The sequence below is a fragment of the Esox lucius genome, chromosome 1 (assembly GCF_011004845.1).
Source record: "Esox lucius isolate fEsoLuc1 chromosome 1, fEsoLuc1.pri, whole genome shotgun sequence".
NCBI classification, from domain to species: domain Eukaryota; kingdom Metazoa; phylum Chordata; class Actinopteri; order Esociformes; family Esocidae; genus Esox; species Esox lucius.
This window is the reverse complement of record NC_047569.1, coordinates 19,695,976-19,714,944: the sequence shown is the minus strand read 5'-3', so window position 1 is coordinate 19,714,944 and position 18,969 is coordinate 19,695,976. Positions and strand designations below refer to the sequence as shown.

The window sequence follows — 18,969 nt, the reverse complement described above, 5'->3', positions numbered from 1 at the left end:
GCTCTCTAGCAAACCTCAGACAGGCCTGGACATGTACTGGCTTAAGCAGGGGGACACGTCTGGCATTGCAGGATTTGAGTCCCTGGCGGCGTAGTGTGTTACTTATGGTAGCCTTTGTTACTTTGGTCCCAGCTCTCTGCAGGTCATTCACTAGGTCCCCCCATGTGGTTCTGGGATTTTTGCTCACCATTCTTGTGATAATTTTGACCCCACGGGGTGAGATCTTGTGTAGAGCCCCAGATCGAGGGAGATTATCAGTGGTCTTGTATGTCTTCCATTTTCTTATAATTGCTCCCACAGTTGATTTCTTCACACCAACCTGCTTACCTATTTCAGATTCAGTCTTCCCAGCCTGGTGCAGGTGTACAATTTTGTTTCCGGTGTCCTTTGACAGCTCTTTGGTCTTGGCCATAGTGGAGTTTGGAGTGTGACTGTTTGAAGTTGTGGACAGGTGTCTTTTATACTGATAAGTTCAAACAGGTGCCATTAATACAGGTAACGAGTGGAGGACAGAGGAGCCTCTTAAAGAAGAAGTTACAGGTCTGTGAGAGCCAGAAATCTTGCTTGTTTGTAGGTGATTAAGAATTTGTTTTTCCTTTAAACTTTTACTGTGTTCGATTAAGTTGTATTTATTTGACTTTTCTGCTTATCTTTATCAAAAGGTCCAATCATTTTGTAGGGCACATATGAATCCTTTTGGAATCCACATTTTACAGCTAAATAAAAAGTGTCTGTCCCTATCACCGCATAAGAATGACTAACTCTTTAACTCATTGTGGTCGGCCGGGCACCTGCACTCTTCAATAGGAAATTGCATAGGCCTTCCTTCTAGCATCCTCAAATTCATCCTCAAATTCAACTCATGACCTCAAAGCCAGTTCCACTCCATTTTTTCAATGCTGTGACGAGGTATAAGGGGTGAGAGTGGCCTCCAAAAGCGTCCACCATATTTTTGGGATACAAATTCCATTCAATCAATCGATTAATTCAGTCAATTTAAATTTAGTAAAGACACCAATTACTTTTCATTCCAAGGTTTAAGAGGGCACTCCCCCATTGGGGCCCTGTGTAGTCAGTCAAACTTTCCCCCCCACTTCGATGCCCCTGAGCGCACAGAACACGTGCCCCTTGATTTCACCACATGTCTATGCCTCATAGCTCAAAGGACTTATTTACAAACACATTTCAAGTCAGACATTCATTTACTTATAGGTAGAATCATTATAATGACAAAATATATTTCTTTACCCTTTGTGGGGGGCACCAAAATGGTTCCCGTGCAAGCAGGAACAGAACGGTTCCTAACATTTAAACCTTTCTTCCTCAATAGCTACATTTAAGCTTCTCAAATCAGTCAGAAGATAAATATAAAGTTCCAAACTTAAGATACTTAAGTATCCATAGCAACATGTTTTGCAAATTGTTGTGAACACCTCCAATGTAATGTACTTTCCCATCAGATACACAAACATGCATTTAAGGAGAAATAAAACAGCAAATGTTTCTGTCAGCCCCAAGCAAAAAAGGAGCAATTACATGTTAGGAGGTTAGTGCACCAGGGCATCAAATGCCATAATCTTGCCCTAGTAGGTCTTGCCAGAACATCATTGTAAATACGTGTTTTTAACTAATCTGACTCATGAAATTAAGTTGTCATGTGCAATGGGATTAATTCTAAAATTAATTCTATCACTCCTCAGGACATCTTTCAATATTTTTTCCTACAGAGAATGTAAATCTTAATAAAATGCTTTTAAAATATTTTCTCGTGTACCGAATCCATACACATCATCCTAATTCCTTTGAATGAAACAGCAAAATATCCTGAAGAATATGAAAGGCCTTTACAGGATTGAAATGAGCCAAAATAAAGACAGACCAACAAAAGGAAGCACACAAGACACTGATGCATTACAAGAAGCGGCTGTAATTCACTTTAAAGGCATCTCTAATCCAGTGTGTCTACGCTGTTGTCTTTATATATCAGTGTAAAGCCTTTATACTCTATAGAAAAAAGAAACAAAAGTTAACAGTAAACCCAAAATAACATCTCTTCAAAAGATAACAGTAATGAAATTTCCCATTCACCTCATTTAAAAAAGAAACAGCATTTAATTGATGCTTACATTTTCCCTCAGAACAAATATATATATTTTCCATACATATATAAATATATATATATTTATGTTTACTATCCAAGGCAGTTGGTCATGGCCAATCATTGGCCTTTTTTATTTAGTTAGAAAACATACCTAAAATAGAAAGGAAAAAGCATACAAGTACAGTTTAGGACCTGGAGTGATCATCAATTAGTGTCTCATTCTGAGCAAAAGGTAAAGAAGAGAGTGAGTTTATACTGAGTGGCACAAAAAATACACTTTCTCCAGGTCAAGTGCAATGCAGAGAAACTAGGATTCCCTCCATAGCACAGAGCCACAGCACTTTTCTCTCTCACGGCATTCTGGGCTGTTGTCCATCCCATTCCCTTTGCATGTCTCCTCTGACTCCTCCAAGTCTGTAGAATTCAAGTTTGTGTAGTGTCTCTTTTTTGGCCATTGGCAGAGCAGTCCACGTTAGGAGCAGTAGTCTTTGCTTCAAGGCAGTGGGGCAGAATAAGCTCTTGCACCAGGCCTGCAAGGAGAAGTGTGTACTGTGGACGAAAGCCCTCCACCATGGGGTCCCTGAATAATCTGGTGGTGTCCTCCTGTCTCCACATCTTATGAAAGTGGGACAAAGACAACGTAGGCCTATGTTTCAAGGGTTATCTGAAAGTGATTCTTAAAAGGCAATGTTTGTGGTTGATGCTGTACCAGGCAGTTGAAAAGAGGATTCTTAAAAGAGTCGCAGGTCAGTACTCTGCCAATATAGTAACTAGTAAAACTGATATGATTTTCCCTGAATACTGAAGAAGCCTGTAGAAACACTGGTCTGGGGGAAGTAAAAGCAGGATTCCTATGGGGCAGACAGATGAGGGGAAAGATTCAACTGTTAATGACAAGAGAGAGCAACAGAATCTGTGATTATGTGCTCTGGAGTGGTTCTCAAGAAATGATTGAAAAGTAAGACGAGGTGAGAAGAGGTGATGTAATCGGAGCTGACGCTAGCAGTACTGTATAACTGTGTTTTGCATGTGCTTGTGCATGTATGTAGGTGTGGGGGGAGTAGAAAAATCCCTGCGACATTGGAGGGGGTGATGGGGGAGAGGTCCACAGAGGAATGTAACCTCATCCAGTCCATCCCATGTTCAGAACTACATGGAGCCCCTCTTCTGTAACTCTTCAACAAAGGCTGTAAAACAGAAAGGTTACAAGGAATTAGCACAACAATTGACAAGTAAATGTTTTAATATATAATTTGGACCCTCAGTAGAAATACCAGAGGATTAGTAAGCAGGAGCTTTATGAGTTCTCAATAACCATCTTCCACACGGCGATCTAGACCCTCTCTCACTAACTAGACACAGCCGGGCAGTCTTCTGCCCCCTTCTGGGGATGTTTAGACAACAATATGCTGTCAACATATTTTTTTAATATTCTCTCAAACATCACGGAAGGATTCATTAAGTAGGTTTATAATCCTTTATTTCTATTGCCCTTGGGTGGAGCAATATTAATTTTCTTGACCTCCATTTTAAATACATAATCAAATATCTTTCTCTAACTAGCTTTAGACAGGGTCGTAAAGTCTCAGACATATCAAAGACTGTCGTGCAGTATCCACTTCCAATGCTTTCTGTCAATGCGCTGCTTTGGTTCAACCTGTGTGACACTAAAATATTATACCACCCACGCTCAGGCAAATAATACAGGATAAAATACTTACTATATTGTAATTCATAAGATGTTGTTTACTGAAATACTTATGTGGGTTTGTTTATATCAGACAACAACAGATATAGATCACACTGCACTTTATGACTATAAAACATGGCTAATCCTCAACTTTGAGATTCTGAGGAGATTTTCCTTGCTCATGATGGGGCACGATAGTGAGGAATGTTTATTTTTTGGATTGAAGTGAAGTGTTGAAGTGTCCGGTCGTAAGGAATGTGTCTGGGTCATTGGATCATCCTGAAACGTGTATGGCCAGAAACAAAATAAATATCTGCAACGTCCCACCTGCGATTATCTCCTCCTTGACTTTTTGTAACTCCTTCCGCACCTCATCAAGAATCTCCTGGAGGATGCAACAAAACATTTCTAATTATTCACAGTACTGTATGCCATTAAATACTGGTGTGGAAAAATAACCTTTTTAAAAAAGAACCAATAAAATTGAGAAATAAACACTGGATATTTTGAAGACCATGTTTTGGATTTTCAACAGTGTTGAACCAATTAAAAGAAAAAATGGGGCCTCCATGTTGGGCAGTGGTCTGAGTCGCAGCAGTACAGCTGGGCCTCTGCTGTCTGTAGTTAAAACCCTGGGGGTCCCACAGAGGCTGGAGCAAATCCGTTCAGTGCTGCCCTCCACCAACTGCTATTTTCACCTCTGGCCTTATGTTTCGATGTGATTTAGATAGATTCACATTCTTGATATGTTTCTTTGAACAATTAATTTGGCTGACCCAGAAAAATCATTGCTGAAGGAGAGACAAGAAAGCATGATTTAACTTCTCAAAAGGGGCAAGATGTGCAAGTCATCGTGAATTCAGGTTTTAGAGTTCAATTTTCAACTACTGACGGTTCTGGGTCAACCCCAAAAACACTCAAAAAAGCATCCAGAAATGGAAAAAAATAAATGCTAAACTGTTGTTGAGCGGCCAACACATTTTCCAGATATGAATCACATCCATAACTTACGGCAGGAGAACATCCTATTCCATTATTATTACATTTTTAAGAAAGTTAATTATTTAAGCAAAGCGTAAGGGTGTGTATATATTCGGTTGTATCAGTAGCTGTACTAGTCCTAGCATCAGCGTTGCATCTTAAAAGTGTATTTACTTGTTTAATTCTTTCCATTTCGCTCTCTTCACCACCTCCTGAATCATTACTGCCACCTGTGAACTTCACCCTGTATGTGGTGATAAGATGGGAGAAAGAGAGAGGGGATTGGGGAGGAGGCAAAAAGAGAGACTCATTTAGATGGAACATAAGGTAATTTAATCTTCTAAAGAAGTAATAAGTGTGCTCTGTCTGGAAAGTCTTATCACAGTCACAACCCACAGTGTCAACCCAATCAATCCCCATAACACTGCCAAAGAGACCTCAGGAAGAAAAAACAACAGACATCCACATTTTGCAATAAGACAGAGAACCCAAGGCCAACTTTCAAACTTCCAGACAAAACACCCCAAATGCAATTACATAGTGCATCAAGAAATACAATTTCAAATATCATCAGAATAGATTCCAACAGCTTTTTGATCAGAATATATAGTCTGTTGGAGTCCGTTTTCTGCAGTCCACTAGTGTGGGGTGCAACAGAACTATGGTCTAGCGTTTGGGTTTATAGATTTGCCACTGTTACCTTGACACAGATTGGGATAAGCTACTGAAAACAACAAAAGGATCAGTCCTGTCAGGGGAAAGACCTTATACCTGGGACTCTGAGGAAAGGAAGAGGTGGAGTCCATGGTCTTGGAGATGGAGTTATTCCTGTTTGTGAGAGAAAAACTGGTTGGAAGCAACCCATTCATCAACAAACATACACCTACATTGTCTCCAGTCAGAAGGTGTCAAATGCAGATGGCTGATAAAACACAGCAACAAATATCTCTAAATTCTGTGACTGACACCCTCACAGGCTCCTCGAACTATAGACGCAGTGAGAGCATGTAGAGACAAAATCTTACCGTGGCATTGTGGCTGATTTCTCCCACGGTCTTCTTACAATTGTGTCTAAAGAGAGACATACTTGAAATTAAAACAATATGAAAGTTAAAAGTCAGACAAATGTGTCCCACTAGGGACAAACAAAACAGTTGCATGCAGACATGCATAGTTCTCACCACTTGGGCCTTGAGAATCTGAGTCATCCTGTGAAGAAGAAACAAAATGTTAGATGAGCCAAATTTGTGTTTTCTGGGTTCATTGCAATTGCTAAATTCTGTTGCTTACAGCCCATACATTTAGAAATACCTACATTTTCTGCTGGCTTAGCAGGTGGAGGAGCTCCACTGTCTGCCATTTTTTTCCTGAACAGACAGACCAGAGAGTAAGACTGTGATACAATGGATGGTGGCCACATTGAACATATCTCAGCTTATAAATATAAGTTCAAATGATGAAAAGCTATGACTTAAAAAGCATGTCGATGACTTAAGAAAGTAAAGAACTCAAGTGGGTTTCATTTAATGGAGTAGGTAATGTCTTAGGCAAGATTCCTTCTGATTACTAACTTTGTCGATATTATCTACATTAATTAAGCTGTCACTAATGAAGCCACTGGATGGAGTTTATTATAATGCACTATAATTTATCACATGCTTAGTAAATATCACAGAATTCTGTATCAGAAAGAAAGCTTACCCTTTTTATTTATAAATCCCTCAAAGAAAAAAATCTTCTGCATCTTAATCAACTTTTAACAGATGTACTTATGTGCTAAACCTTGTCTCAAGGATAGCTAACCATAGATTCCTCTGATGTCCACCTAATTTGTTAAATAATTTCCCAAACTCCCTAAAACTTATATTTTTTTCAATATAAAACACATCCAGTTCAAAACAGACCATGGTCTCAGAATGCTAAAACAAATGTTCAGTAAAAAATATATACTTGAAAATCTCACAAATACTAAGCCGGATATAGGCAATAAAGGTGTATATAAAGCAGACTGGGCTGTCTGTATCTCTTCAGTGTCACGTACCTCCGTGCTAGGATGGATGCCATCTCACCCATCAGGCCTCCACCACCACCACCACCAATGGAAGCACTGGTACGGCTTTGATCGGGTTGCCTACTTGGTTCAGGTTTGGCAAGTGGTGCTGCAGGAGTAGCACCACTACCACTGTCATCCTGCTGAGGGCAGTAGTAGACGCAGTTACAGCATCCACACCTTTCCAGCTCTTAATTGCTCCATAAAACTGACAAATGACCAGCATTCAAAAATATTGCCACTACTTTTGCAAAAATGTTTGTTGCACAAATTGCACAAAACTCCAACAGACAGACAAATTATTATATTAAGAATTAGTGTAAGGATTTCCCCCTTTCCCTCTCTCACCTTGGGGACTTTACGAAGCTTGGCCGCAGCCAAGGCTGCTGCCAGGCCCCCTGCTCCTCCCCCTAGGCCCCCATCTCCTCCTGAGGACGGAAGTGGTGGGGCAGGTGGGGGACCTGATCCTGGGGCAGAGGGTCCTGGGGGAGGGGGTCCTGGGGGTGGAGGGGGCCCAGATGGAGGAGGACCAGGTGGGGGAGGGGGGCCTGGGGGTGCAGGTGGGCCTCCAGGGGCCAAAGGTGGTGCTGGGGGAATGGGCACTAAAAAGATAAGTACAAAAAAAAAAAAAAGAATCACAAAGGCTACCTTTAAGTGAGTATAACAAGCAAAGATAAGTAAATAAAATGTGACAAAACAGTGAAATAATAGGAAATTAACAGCTTTGTTCAGAAAGGCTAACTCTGTTGCTGTCCCTTGTCTGTTTCACCCATTCTGGCGCCTCTGACCTGCTGCAGCTTGCTGCCTTTCTCTCTCCAGTCTCTCCCACTCCAGTCTTTCTCTCTCTTGACGCTCTCTCTCCTGCTGCTCAAGCCTCTGCTGCTCCAGCCTATAGACACAAAACCCATGGGGCTCATACTTGCAAGCATTAGCATCACACAATATAAGTAATTGCTTCCCTTAATTCATTGGTACATTTTGGATGGTCCTGTCAGGTAACCTGTCACACTTAGCATTAATCTAATAGACACGGCTGAGATATAATACTATTGATTTGTACATTTTCACTCTAACGGCAGTGTTTGTGTATGACAAATCATACACAAACGCAATCATACAGATCCATGTGCGCTTACTGTACTGAATAAAGGTCTGTAACAACTTATCACGCATTGTAAATATATATAAAATATATAGCAAATAGTGTAAACTAGCAAATAATTGTCTAAAAGGTATTGTGTACCAATGCTGTTATGGGTTCCAGACTTTAAATCTCAAGATATTTTGGCTGTGTGTTTGACTACCCCCACCCAAGGGTAAAATAAGTTTGTTAAAGATAAGGTTAATGTAACGTTAATGAAACAGTGTAGCTTACATGCAAGTGTAGCCAAAACGTCTAGAAACCTAATGCATGTACAATTAGGTCCGGAAAAAATTGGACTCTGACACGTTTTGTTATTTTTACTGTTTACCAAAATATATTCAGGTTACAGTTAAATAATGAATATGGGCATAAAGTGCAGTCTCTCAGTTCCATCCAAATTGGAGGAAGGGTTTAGGAATTACAGCTCTTTAACATGCAGCCCCTTCTTTTTCAAGGGACGAAAAGTAATTGGACAACTGAGTAAAAACTTTTTTTTCAACAATTAAGCAGGTAAAGGATCTGTATTAAGTATTAAAAATGAAAATTTTATTCATGATTGTGTTCATTTGTCCAATTACATTTGAGCCCCTGAAATAAGGGGACTGTGTATGAAAATGGTTGCAATTCCTAAACATTTCATACAATATTTTTGTTCAACCCCTTGAATTAAAGCTGAAAGTCTGCACTTCAATTACATTTGTTGTTTCATTTCACATTCATTGTGGTGGCAAAAAGAGCCAAAATTATGAAAATTGTGTCAGTGTCCAATTATTTCCGGACCAAACTGTATATTAGCAATTACAGAAGATGCAGCTCCTGCAAAATATTTCAGTGGAAATATATTTTACTTAGCTGCAAGTGTTGCTGCAATTCCTTTTGTAATACACTTTACATACATTGGTCTTGTGCCTCTAATGTGTCTTTTCCTGCATCAGCATCCAACCAACACCACAGGGACAACAATCTGGACCAGGGCTGCAAAACAGTGCCCTTGGACATAACTCAAGCTACCACCCTTTGACGAGGCCCACCCCACACAGGCCTAGTCAGGAGTAGGTTAAAAGGGTCCCAGAAAAGCAGCTCTGGGTAAAAGCAGAGGAAAAGGGGAAGACTGAGATGTGGTACCTACAGAATCTCTACGGTGAGTCTGCCTAAGTGACACCATCTCACCACCTGGCATAACAGGCAGACAGCAGTCATGGTGTTTTGAAGACAACCGGGAATTCCAATAAGAACAAGGTCACATCATGATGTCAATTAGAAATCTCAGACCAAAAAACCCCAATTTTAAAATTAAATAAAAAATGTCTGGGGACTTATTTTTATGTTTTACTGCCTTTGAGGTGAGTTCTTGTTTCATATGTACATATTGACCTAGATCACAAACAACACACACTTGTACACGGTTGGTAAACCGTGACAATTCAATACAAGCTATATATCTATGTCCAGTAACTTAAAAGGAGGCACTGTCCAAAACTGACTAGCAATACAACCATTAATGGACAACCTTGCCAGCCTATCCCTGAGCTTCCTCAGTGTGTCAAATTGCCCATTAGACTAAATAAGATTAATGGTAAAGCTGGGCGTATCCGGGACAAGTGTGGGGTCCAAAGGGAAGAAGGGTCGCCGAGAAAGGATGGAATTAGATGACAAAGGAGCTGACCCTATGCAGCTTTTTAAACTCTGACCTCAAGAGACTAGCTTAGGGCTAAGCAGCGTAAAGCTAATGCTGACAAATCCTTAGAGTCACTGTGTGGTTACATAAGTCCAAGTGGGACTCAGGCCACTCGTCTGGGAGTCGATACTTGATCTAGAGGTACAGATGGATGTACAGTATTCCCTGATCCCCAGCCCCCATATTACGCTCCTCGTACCTTCGCTGCTGTTCCAGCTCCTCCGGGGATGGTCCATTTGACATTGGGCGGGGGAGGGTAGCATAACCTAGAGACCGAGAGGGGGTAAATGTCTTCTTAGAATGATTGAGGAACATGTCTTGTTCATGTTTTCACACTTAAACCTCTCTCAGTAGTTTCTGAGACAGTGCTGGGTCATTAGGTATGGCAAAATGTGTTGCCATGTACCATGAGGCATCCATTCTAATAATACCTGCATCTGCCTGTGAGTTGAGCACCTCCAGCGCGTGGGCCATTCCATTGGCAAAGAGAGATGCATCCTCCTTACTGCCAAAGTTCAGCCCCCACACCTGCCGTGCGTCGCGCCACTGGTGGAAATTGGGTGTGGCCTGGTTGTACTTTAGGCCCTTCACAATTGGACAGTTAATTACCACCTGAGAGAGAAGAGGTTTGTCGTCAGGACACGACATTCTCAATACTGGCATTTTACTGATATTATACAACTTATTGTTACGGTAATGCAGATTCATTTTTTTACTCAAAGGTCCTGTCAACTGTTGTTGAAAGCTACTCGTCCTACCCAAATGTTTTTCCAGACTCCAGTCGGCCTGTGCTTTCAAATCATGGAAAAGAAGCAACAAATATCTGAAACATATAGTCATCCCTGAGGAAAGTGTTGGGGAAACCCTGCTCTACGTCATTTTCTATCCAGCAGGTGGCACCAGCCTGGTGATCCAGAACAGAAGAGTTGGTTTGAATGTGCTGACTTGTCATTCCTGTGTTTGTTTTACAAGCCCTGAATTCCACAGAGTGGAGGAGCAAGCAAGCAAACTAGCCAAGAGACAGAAAAAAATTCTACAGAGGCCTTCCGAACATCAGCCTTGTCATGCACAAGGGACAGCTGACAGAGAAATTGAAGAGAGAAAGAGTGTGACACAATTGGAATGCGAGAAAGACGAGAGAAAGAGAGATGAAGAGATGGGAAGACTTCCTTAACCGGAAATGGTTTAGCTGGCCCAACTATCTCTCAGGAAACATCATGCATTTATGATACGCCTCTGGGGAACATTTAGGCGACTGGATGTTTAAATAAAGACACAGAGGGAGAGGGGAGGAAGAGATAAACTGGTGAGGTACTGCATCTAAATAGTCTGGTTCCATTGTTAACGCTCTTGTTCTGTTGTTCAGCTATGCCCCAGGTAATGTCATAGATGGTACTGGAGGAGGAAATGTGGATTGGTCACATCATGTGCTTTGTGCAAACATGTCTTAGCCCGTCACAGATGGGGGTCACCACAAGATATTCAAAACAGCTCTGACACTGCACCGAGTATCTGGGGTAGTGTCTGATTTACAGGTTTGTGGGTCTTCCTGTGCATCGAAACGGGTGGAGAAAGGTTGACTCGCAGGTCTTAAGCTAGCACACTTAAACGTGAGCCCATAGACCTAGATACTATAAATATGAACAGTCGCCAGCACAGACCTGTTGATCCGTCTGCATCTTGCGTCCCACCACTCGGAAGGCATTGGTGGAGGGATTGTGGTAGATCTGGACCCTGCTGAAGGTCTGGGACCCTGTTCCTGCTGGTAGCCACTTCTTATTCCCATCATCATAGGTCATCACTGTGGCCCGAGCCTGGCAGATACTCGACTCACTGAGGCAGAGATAAAAATAGGAAATAGTGTGATGTAATGATCTATAATGCAAACAGGCTCACAGGATTTAATTGATTTAGACAGGAACATGGAGAGAAAAACAGGCTCACAAAGAGGTAGAGGGGTGGGGATCGGGTTAATAAAAGAGTATGAAGACGTGCACCAGGGGCAAGTATGGTGGAGTAGAGTGAGGTAGGAAGGAGCTGGGGGGGGCATGGAAATTAGTGGGGGAGGGAGCACAGAGGGAGGAAAAGAATCACAAAAATTAGCTACGTCACATGCTGCCATAAACAAGATATGCTGGAGAGTTGAGCCAGTCCTAGCATTGTCAAAAACCAGGTCTTCCAAAATCTGACCATGATTTGCGGTACAGCTTTGTAGATCCATTTGTAGGTCCATATTTGTAGATCTGTTCGATAAACACACACAACCAGTGCTCGGTACACTCATTATTAAGAAAAAGAACAAAAGATACCATACTGAATGCTATTTCTTCAGCATGATCACAGTCCAAGTTCAGGGCCTCACTACTCATGTACAATATGACTTGTACTAATGCATTTAAAATACGTTACAGGGGACCAGCACATTTACAAAGTGGGTCCATGTCCCTAAATGCTCTTGACTTAAGCCTAGACAAACTGTGAAATTGCATACCTCTCGGACTACAGAGAGCAAGGAAGAGGGAAACATGTTACACCCCATCTATGCACTTAACTCACTCACGAATGTAACATTCTAACTTATTTCGTTTATTTATTTTTTGCATATTTGCTGTATTAAACAAAGTTGCATGTAGTGCTGCAGTGAGTGGAAAGGAGTGTATACCCTTGTGACTTAGCACACACTGTTGCTCTAGCTTGCACTCTGTCACTTTGACAGACAGTCCAAGACTGTCAGAGAGTTTTGGACACAGTCTATAAAGTGTGTGTATGAGTGAAAGACACTTGAGGGACGACACTGACAAAAAGTAGGCCAGACAGACAAGGTATCGAGACAAAGTTACAAAAGGAGAGCGTAGGAATGTAGTAAATGGCACATTTCATCAGACGAGGAAAGAGTAGTTTGATTTGAAAACAAGATGGGTTTGGGACAACAATGGAAGCTGACAAAGACAGGAAGCGCTGCAGTGTTCCGAGTCGGAGAGGAGTCGAGGCGCAGGAACCTTCCACCTGCACTACATCACACACACACACACACACACACACACACACACACACACACACACACACACACACACACACACACTCACACACACACAAACAAACACACACAAACAAACACACAGACACACGCGCACGCTTAGACTACTGAAGGGAAAACCTGTTCTATCTTGGAGATCAACATTAAATGCATCCATAATTCTATTGTAGTCAACTTGCTGGAACTTCTAACTTTATTGGTTGATCCCCACCTAATTACCTGGCCGGTCAAGTGATTACAAATCCAACCACGTCAACAGGAAGGATCAGCCAATTAATTCTACCAAAACTGACTTTGAATTCTCAGTGACGCTGCCCATGCTGGAACAGATGCTATGATGGCACGGACACACAGGTGAGATCTTCCTCTCTCTATGACACACAGGCCTTACAGATAGTTGCCTGCCATGCGGACTCCTTGGATGGCTGTCACAGAGGTTCTGAATTGGTCCAACCATGACACCAAAACAGTGGCCCCAACAGAGCCTTTTTGACCTCATACAGCTGGTCATTCTGATCACTTTCTATCTTGTTTTTATTTTCCTTCTTGTTTACTTGATATTGTATTCTTAGATCTATTTCTTTAAATTGCTTATATTGGAATTACTTGCATTGTTTTAGGAGCTGAACAGGAGGTAGACGTGAATGTATAAGCCACAATAACTTGCAGAAGACTTCACCAGCTGAACTACAGAGCCTGGATGGCAAGGTGCTTAAAAATCTGGAATGGCCTAAATAAATACAGCAAGGAGAGTTCTGAAAAAAGGTATTGTGAACAGACTGGCACACCAACTTATCTGTGAAATTAGATGTATTATGTTTTGGGCATGTATGAGCGGAATTTCCTCATTTGTCTTAATTGATGACCAGCGGTAGTCAGCAGTACGATGAATTCTCAAGTGTACGGAAACATCTTGTCCAATAAAATGCTTCAAAACTCATTGAACAGCACCCTTGCAACAGGACAATGACCCCAAACATACTGCTAAAGACACTAAGGAGTTTATCAGGGCCAAAAAGTTAAATATTGACTGGCAAAGTCATTCACCTGACCTGAAACCAATGGAACATGCATTTCACATACTGAAGACATACCCAAAATGCCCCGAAACAAACAGGAACTAAAGACTGCTGTAGCAAAGTATATATGCAGGACATTTCTTTCACGGACTAGAGCCAGGCATGGTGTTGACAGGGTGACACTGAAAGACATAGGTTACCCGATGCTCTAGGTTATATCACATCCACAAACTTCCCTAGCTTTCATATACACAATCTAACAGCTTCCAGTCTTAGTCTTACACACACACACACACACACACACACACACACACACACACACACACACACACACACACACACACACACACACACACACACACACACACACACACACACACACACACACACACACACACACACACACACACACACACACACACACACACACACACACACACACACACACACACACACCCTAATTTCCTTCTCACATAGCAGCATATACATTCTCACAAACACACCAAGTTATAGATACAAGGGATGTCCCTGACAATCAGACAAGTCTCAGAGAGAGAAAGACAGAGACAAAAAGAGTTGCAAGGAGAGGAAATGAGACGGAACAGTCAGAGAGCATGTCTCAGCTCTCCTTTTCCTATTCTAATCCATCTCTTTCCCACTCCTCTCTCTCCCTCCATTGGTCCAGCCTTTGATACAATCTCTCACTATGTGACACAAAACTATAGCCACATCCCATTTCCTGCTCCTACCAATGCCAAATAAGGGTTTACTCAGTCTGACCAGTGAAGACACTGCTTACATATACACAAGCGTGTAGTCATGGACAAAAGTACTGGCACCCGGCATTGCACATACTGCAAATACATTATTCAGACTCATTCACTTTCTCTAAAGACCTAATTTATAATTGTTTAAATATATAAATTCTCCTAAATCTACACACAATTCCCCATAATGACAAATCAAAAACTAGTTTAGAAATGTGTGCAAATGTATTGAAAATTATATATTTAAATATATCATGCACTTATGTATTCAGACCCTTTGCCATGACACACCAAGATGCATTTTGTGTCCTTTCATGAGACTTCTCTCTGCGGCAAATTCTATTGATTGGACATAATTTAGAAAGGCACACACCTGTCTATATTCAATGATAAATTAAATGTATAGCACAACAAAATGTGGAGAAAGTATAGTCTAATTACAAAACACACTAACTCACATCGTCTCTAAAAATACATTAAAATTGACCCAAGTATTCAGTCTCCACAATTCTTTATCTTACTTTTAATATTACAGAACCTTTGCTGTTGATTCAGAGAAAGAAAATGTATAAGAAAACAGAAATGGAGTCGACAAAATTATACTCACCCTAGACTCAACATATAGTAGCACAGCCTTTGGCCAAAATAACTGCAATCAAGAACTTCCTATAACCAGGGATGAGCTTCCCACATCATAATCCTGGCAACATGGCCCACAGTTTATGTAAAAACCGCCCCAGTTCTAATATATTTGATGGGTTCCCCCTAATTGCTGTTCAGATCCCTCCAAAGGTTTTCAATAAGATTTATACAGTGGTGAGAACAAGTATTTGATACACTGCCGATTTTGCAGGTTTTTCTACTTACAAAGCATGTAGAGGTCTGTCATTTTTATCATTGGTACTCTTCAACTGTGAGAGACGGAATCAAAAATCCAGAAAAAAACAGCGTATGATTCTTAAATAGTTAATTTGCATTTTATTGCATAACATAAGTATTTAATCACCTACCAACCAGTAAGAATTCTGGCTCTCAAATGCCTGTTAGTTTTTCTTTAAGAAGCCCTCCTGTTCTCCACTCATTACCTGTATTAATTGCACCTGTTTGAACTCAATACCTGTATAAAAGACACCTGTCCACACACTCAATCAAACAGACTCCAACCTCTCCACAATGGCCAAGACCAGAGAGCTATGTAAGGACATCAGGGATAAAATTGTAGACCTGCACAAGGCTGGGATGGGCTGGCCTACAGGACAATAGGCAAGCAACTTGGTGAGAAGGCAACAAACGTTGGCGCAATTATTAGAAAATGGAAGAAGTTCAAGATGACGGTCAGTCTCCCTTGGTCTGGGGCTCCATGCAAGATCTCACCTCGTGGGGCATCAATGATCATGAGGAAGGTGAGGGATCAGCCCAGAACTACACAGCAGGACCTGGTCAATGACCTGAAGAGAGCTGGGACCACAGTCCCAAAGTAAACCATTTGCAACACACTACGCCATCATGGATTAAAATCCTGCAGCACACGCAAGGTCCCCCTGCTCAAGCCAGCGCATGTCCAGGCCTGTCTGAAGTTTGCCAATGACCATCTGGATGATCCAGAGGAGGAATGGGAGAAGGTCATGTGGTCTGATGAGACAAAAATGTAGCTTTTTGGTCTAAACTCCACTCGCCGTGTTTGGTGGAAGAAGAAGGATGAGTACAACCCCAAGAACATCATCCCAACCGTGAAGCATGGAGGTGGAAACATCATTCTTCGGGGATGCTTTTCTGCAAAGGGACAGGACGACTGCACCGTATTGAGGGGAGGATGGATGGGGCCATGTATCGTGAGATCTTGACCAACAACCTCCTTCCCTCAGTAAGAGCATTGAAGATGGGTCGTGGCTGGGTCTTCCAGCATGACAACGACCCAAAACACACAGCCAGGGCAACTAAGGACTGGCTCCGTAAGAAGCATCAAGGTCCTGGAGTGACCTAGCCAGTCTCCAGACCTGAACCCAATAGAAAATGTTTGGAGGGAGCAGAAAGTCTGTATTGCCCAGCGACAGCCCCGAATCCTGAAGGATCAGGAGAAGGTCAGAATGGAGGAGTGGGCCAAAATTCCTGCTGCAGTGTGTACAAACCTGGTCAAGAACTATAGGAAACATAGGATCTCTGTAATTGGTTTCTGTACCAAATATTAAGTTCTGCTTTTCTGATGTATCAAATACAATTAAAGGCTAATTAATTACATAAAAAGCATACAATGTGATTTTCGGGATTTTTGTTTTAGATTCCGTCTCTCACAGTTGAAGTGTACCTATGATAAAAATTACAGACTTGAAAAAGACAGAAAACCGGCAATATCGGCAGTGTATGAAATACTTGCTCTCCCCACTGTATCTGGAATCATTGCTGGCCACTTCAGAACATTCCAACGCTTTTTCTCAAACCATTCCTGGTACTTGCGGAAGTGTATTTGGGGTCATTGTCCTAGTGGATGACACAACGTTTGATGGGGACTCAGCTTTGTGACACTGTGTTTGACATTGCTCAATATTACTAAAACTCCTCCATGTTTGACTGTGGGGAAGGTGTTGTTTTGTTTGAATTACATGCATGGGAACTAATCATTTTGGACAGGACTGTACATGCACACAAGACCACAACATTTCAAGTTTACACATACGCTGATTTTAATCCAACTTCTTGCTAGTGGATGTAAGTGAAAAATGAAGGAAGCTAATAGAAACATAAATAACAGAGTTGACTGACTTGACTCAATCCAAATACAATCCCAATGTATTTGAAATACTTTTGCACTCTTATTTGAAATGTGTAAATATAGGAATACATTTGGAATACATTTCAAAAATATATATTTGGTAAAGTTTTTTCATGCTCACATATTCATAAAAACTGGTAACTGGAAAGGGACATGGGGAGGTACTAGGACATGGATTTATTTTTAATAACAGATGAAGGGTTCAGAGGACGAACAGTGAAGAATGTATTATTAATACACATTTAGTCAGACTGACATACAAAAACAGCCAGAAGTGTGTGCACAAAGCGACAGTCTGCGAAGGTGGCAGGCATTATTACATGTTTTTTTCCCACATATTTTAACATCTGAATAAACCATTAAAAACTGCAAAAAGCAACCTATTTCTGTGACTATGTCCAAAGACAGGTCACACAGATCATGCGGACCATGAAGGATGTTCCAGAAACACAACTTTCTCAGGTAGTGAGGGGTTAACAGGAAACTGTAGTCAATGGCTGAGCCACACTAAGAAATGTCTGTATATGGCTTTGCTCCGAGCTCCCACCAAAATGTATTGACAAGTACAGTCAGGCCCAGTGGCTCTCATCTCTCAATTTCCTGGCCCTCCCACCATGCGCTTCCTTCACACTAGTTATTTTCCTCTTCCTCTTCCCCCTCTCTTTCTCTAAATCTGTCCAACATCATCCTTCTTAATCCTTCAGTCATTCTCTTCATCCTCTTCCCCCTCTCTTTCTCCACATCTGTCCAACATCATCCTTCCTAATCCTTCAGTCATTCTCTTCATCACTGCGTTCATTGCCTCATGGTTAACAGTCTACCCTTTTCTGGCTCAAGACCCTTGCAAATGTTAGAAATGTGCCCTTACAAAAGAAAATCATATACTTGTGTGTTGAGTAGTTATGTCCTGTGTGCAGACAATGTGCTATAATGCGTTAGGGTCAGTGTTGTGGATAAACTATCTACTGTAGCGCATTCACATATTGATATAAAGTTGGTTTTCCACTCCATTTTCTCATAGATAAAGTACTGAAACAAGAATTGCTTAAAAGCTAACTTTGGCAAAAGCTGAAAAACAAAGACTTTATACTATAACTGATCAATGCACCTTCATACTAAGTTATCTAATGTTATTTTTTATGAATGGATCAATAAGACATTTGCCTACAAAAATTCAATTTATTAATGAGCTCTATAGCTTCTGTCACAAAGATATCCTGTTAGAATTGTGTACAAACCCTGGAAAAGCATATCATTATTCAAAGATCAGATTAAGTCATATATAACATGACTCAAGGAACAGTAAGGGGAATGAGGCATCACAGCTCATTTTATTTAGATCTCAGTAGAACTACGAACAGATAAAATCAGTTCCTCGCCCTTTTACTACTAAAAGCCTTTGTGTTACGCCCTCCACATCCGCCTCCTCAGAGTCCGGGCCGGGCTCTTCCTCTCTCCTGTCTGTCCCTGTATGTTTGGGCGCCGGATCCGGGCTCCTGTAATCCAGTTCCTGCTTTCCCCCACTGCCCCTCAAGTCTCCACACCTGCTATACATTCCCTCATCAGCCTGCCTTCAAATACCCTGGTTTCCGTCTGGCCGGCGCTAGATTGTTGTTATTCACTACTAGGTAGTAACGTTCACGGCCGCTCCAAACCATAGTTTGAGCATCCAATTTAGTTGTTCCTTCCTACTAACCCTGTTTATTCCCCGTTACCAAGATCCACCTAACCC

General features: G+C 41.5%; 1 protein-coding gene across 3 annotated transcripts in view; it reads right to left on the bottom strand.

Moving 5' to 3' along the window:
• Positions 1 to 1,907: 1,907 nt before the first annotated feature.
• vaspb (vasodilator stimulated phosphoprotein b) overlaps positions 1,908 to 18,969 on the bottom strand; it is a 33,425-nt gene continuing 16,363 nt past the window's right edge. For 2 of the 3 annotated variants that reach the window (XM_020050767.3, XM_029121752.2), the window contains 13 exons: positions 11,306 to 11,477; positions 10,076 to 10,256; positions 9,844 to 9,910; positions 7,611 to 7,711; positions 7,171 to 7,424; positions 6,814 to 6,965; positions 6,088 to 6,139; positions 5,954 to 5,981; positions 5,798 to 5,843; positions 5,544 to 5,600; positions 4,947 to 5,016; positions 4,119 to 4,176; positions 1,908 to 3,288 (listed from right to left, as the gene is read on the bottom strand). In XM_020050767.3, the coding sequence (XP_019906326.3) occupies positions 3,251 to 3,288; positions 4,119 to 4,176; positions 4,947 to 5,016; positions 5,544 to 5,600; positions 5,798 to 5,843; positions 5,954 to 5,981; positions 6,088 to 6,139; positions 6,814 to 6,965; positions 7,171 to 7,424; positions 7,611 to 7,711; positions 9,844 to 9,910; positions 10,076 to 10,256; positions 11,306 to 11,477 (1,276 nt within the window). In that variant the 3' untranslated portion in view covers positions 1,908 to 3,250. The remainder of the gene's footprint in view (positions 3,289 to 4,118; positions 4,177 to 4,946; positions 5,017 to 5,543; positions 5,601 to 5,797; positions 5,844 to 5,953; positions 5,982 to 6,087; positions 6,140 to 6,813; positions 6,966 to 7,170; positions 7,425 to 7,610; positions 7,712 to 9,843; positions 9,911 to 10,075; positions 10,257 to 11,305; positions 11,478 to 18,969) is intronic. The other variant, XM_029121753.2, reaches the window with a different exon arrangement.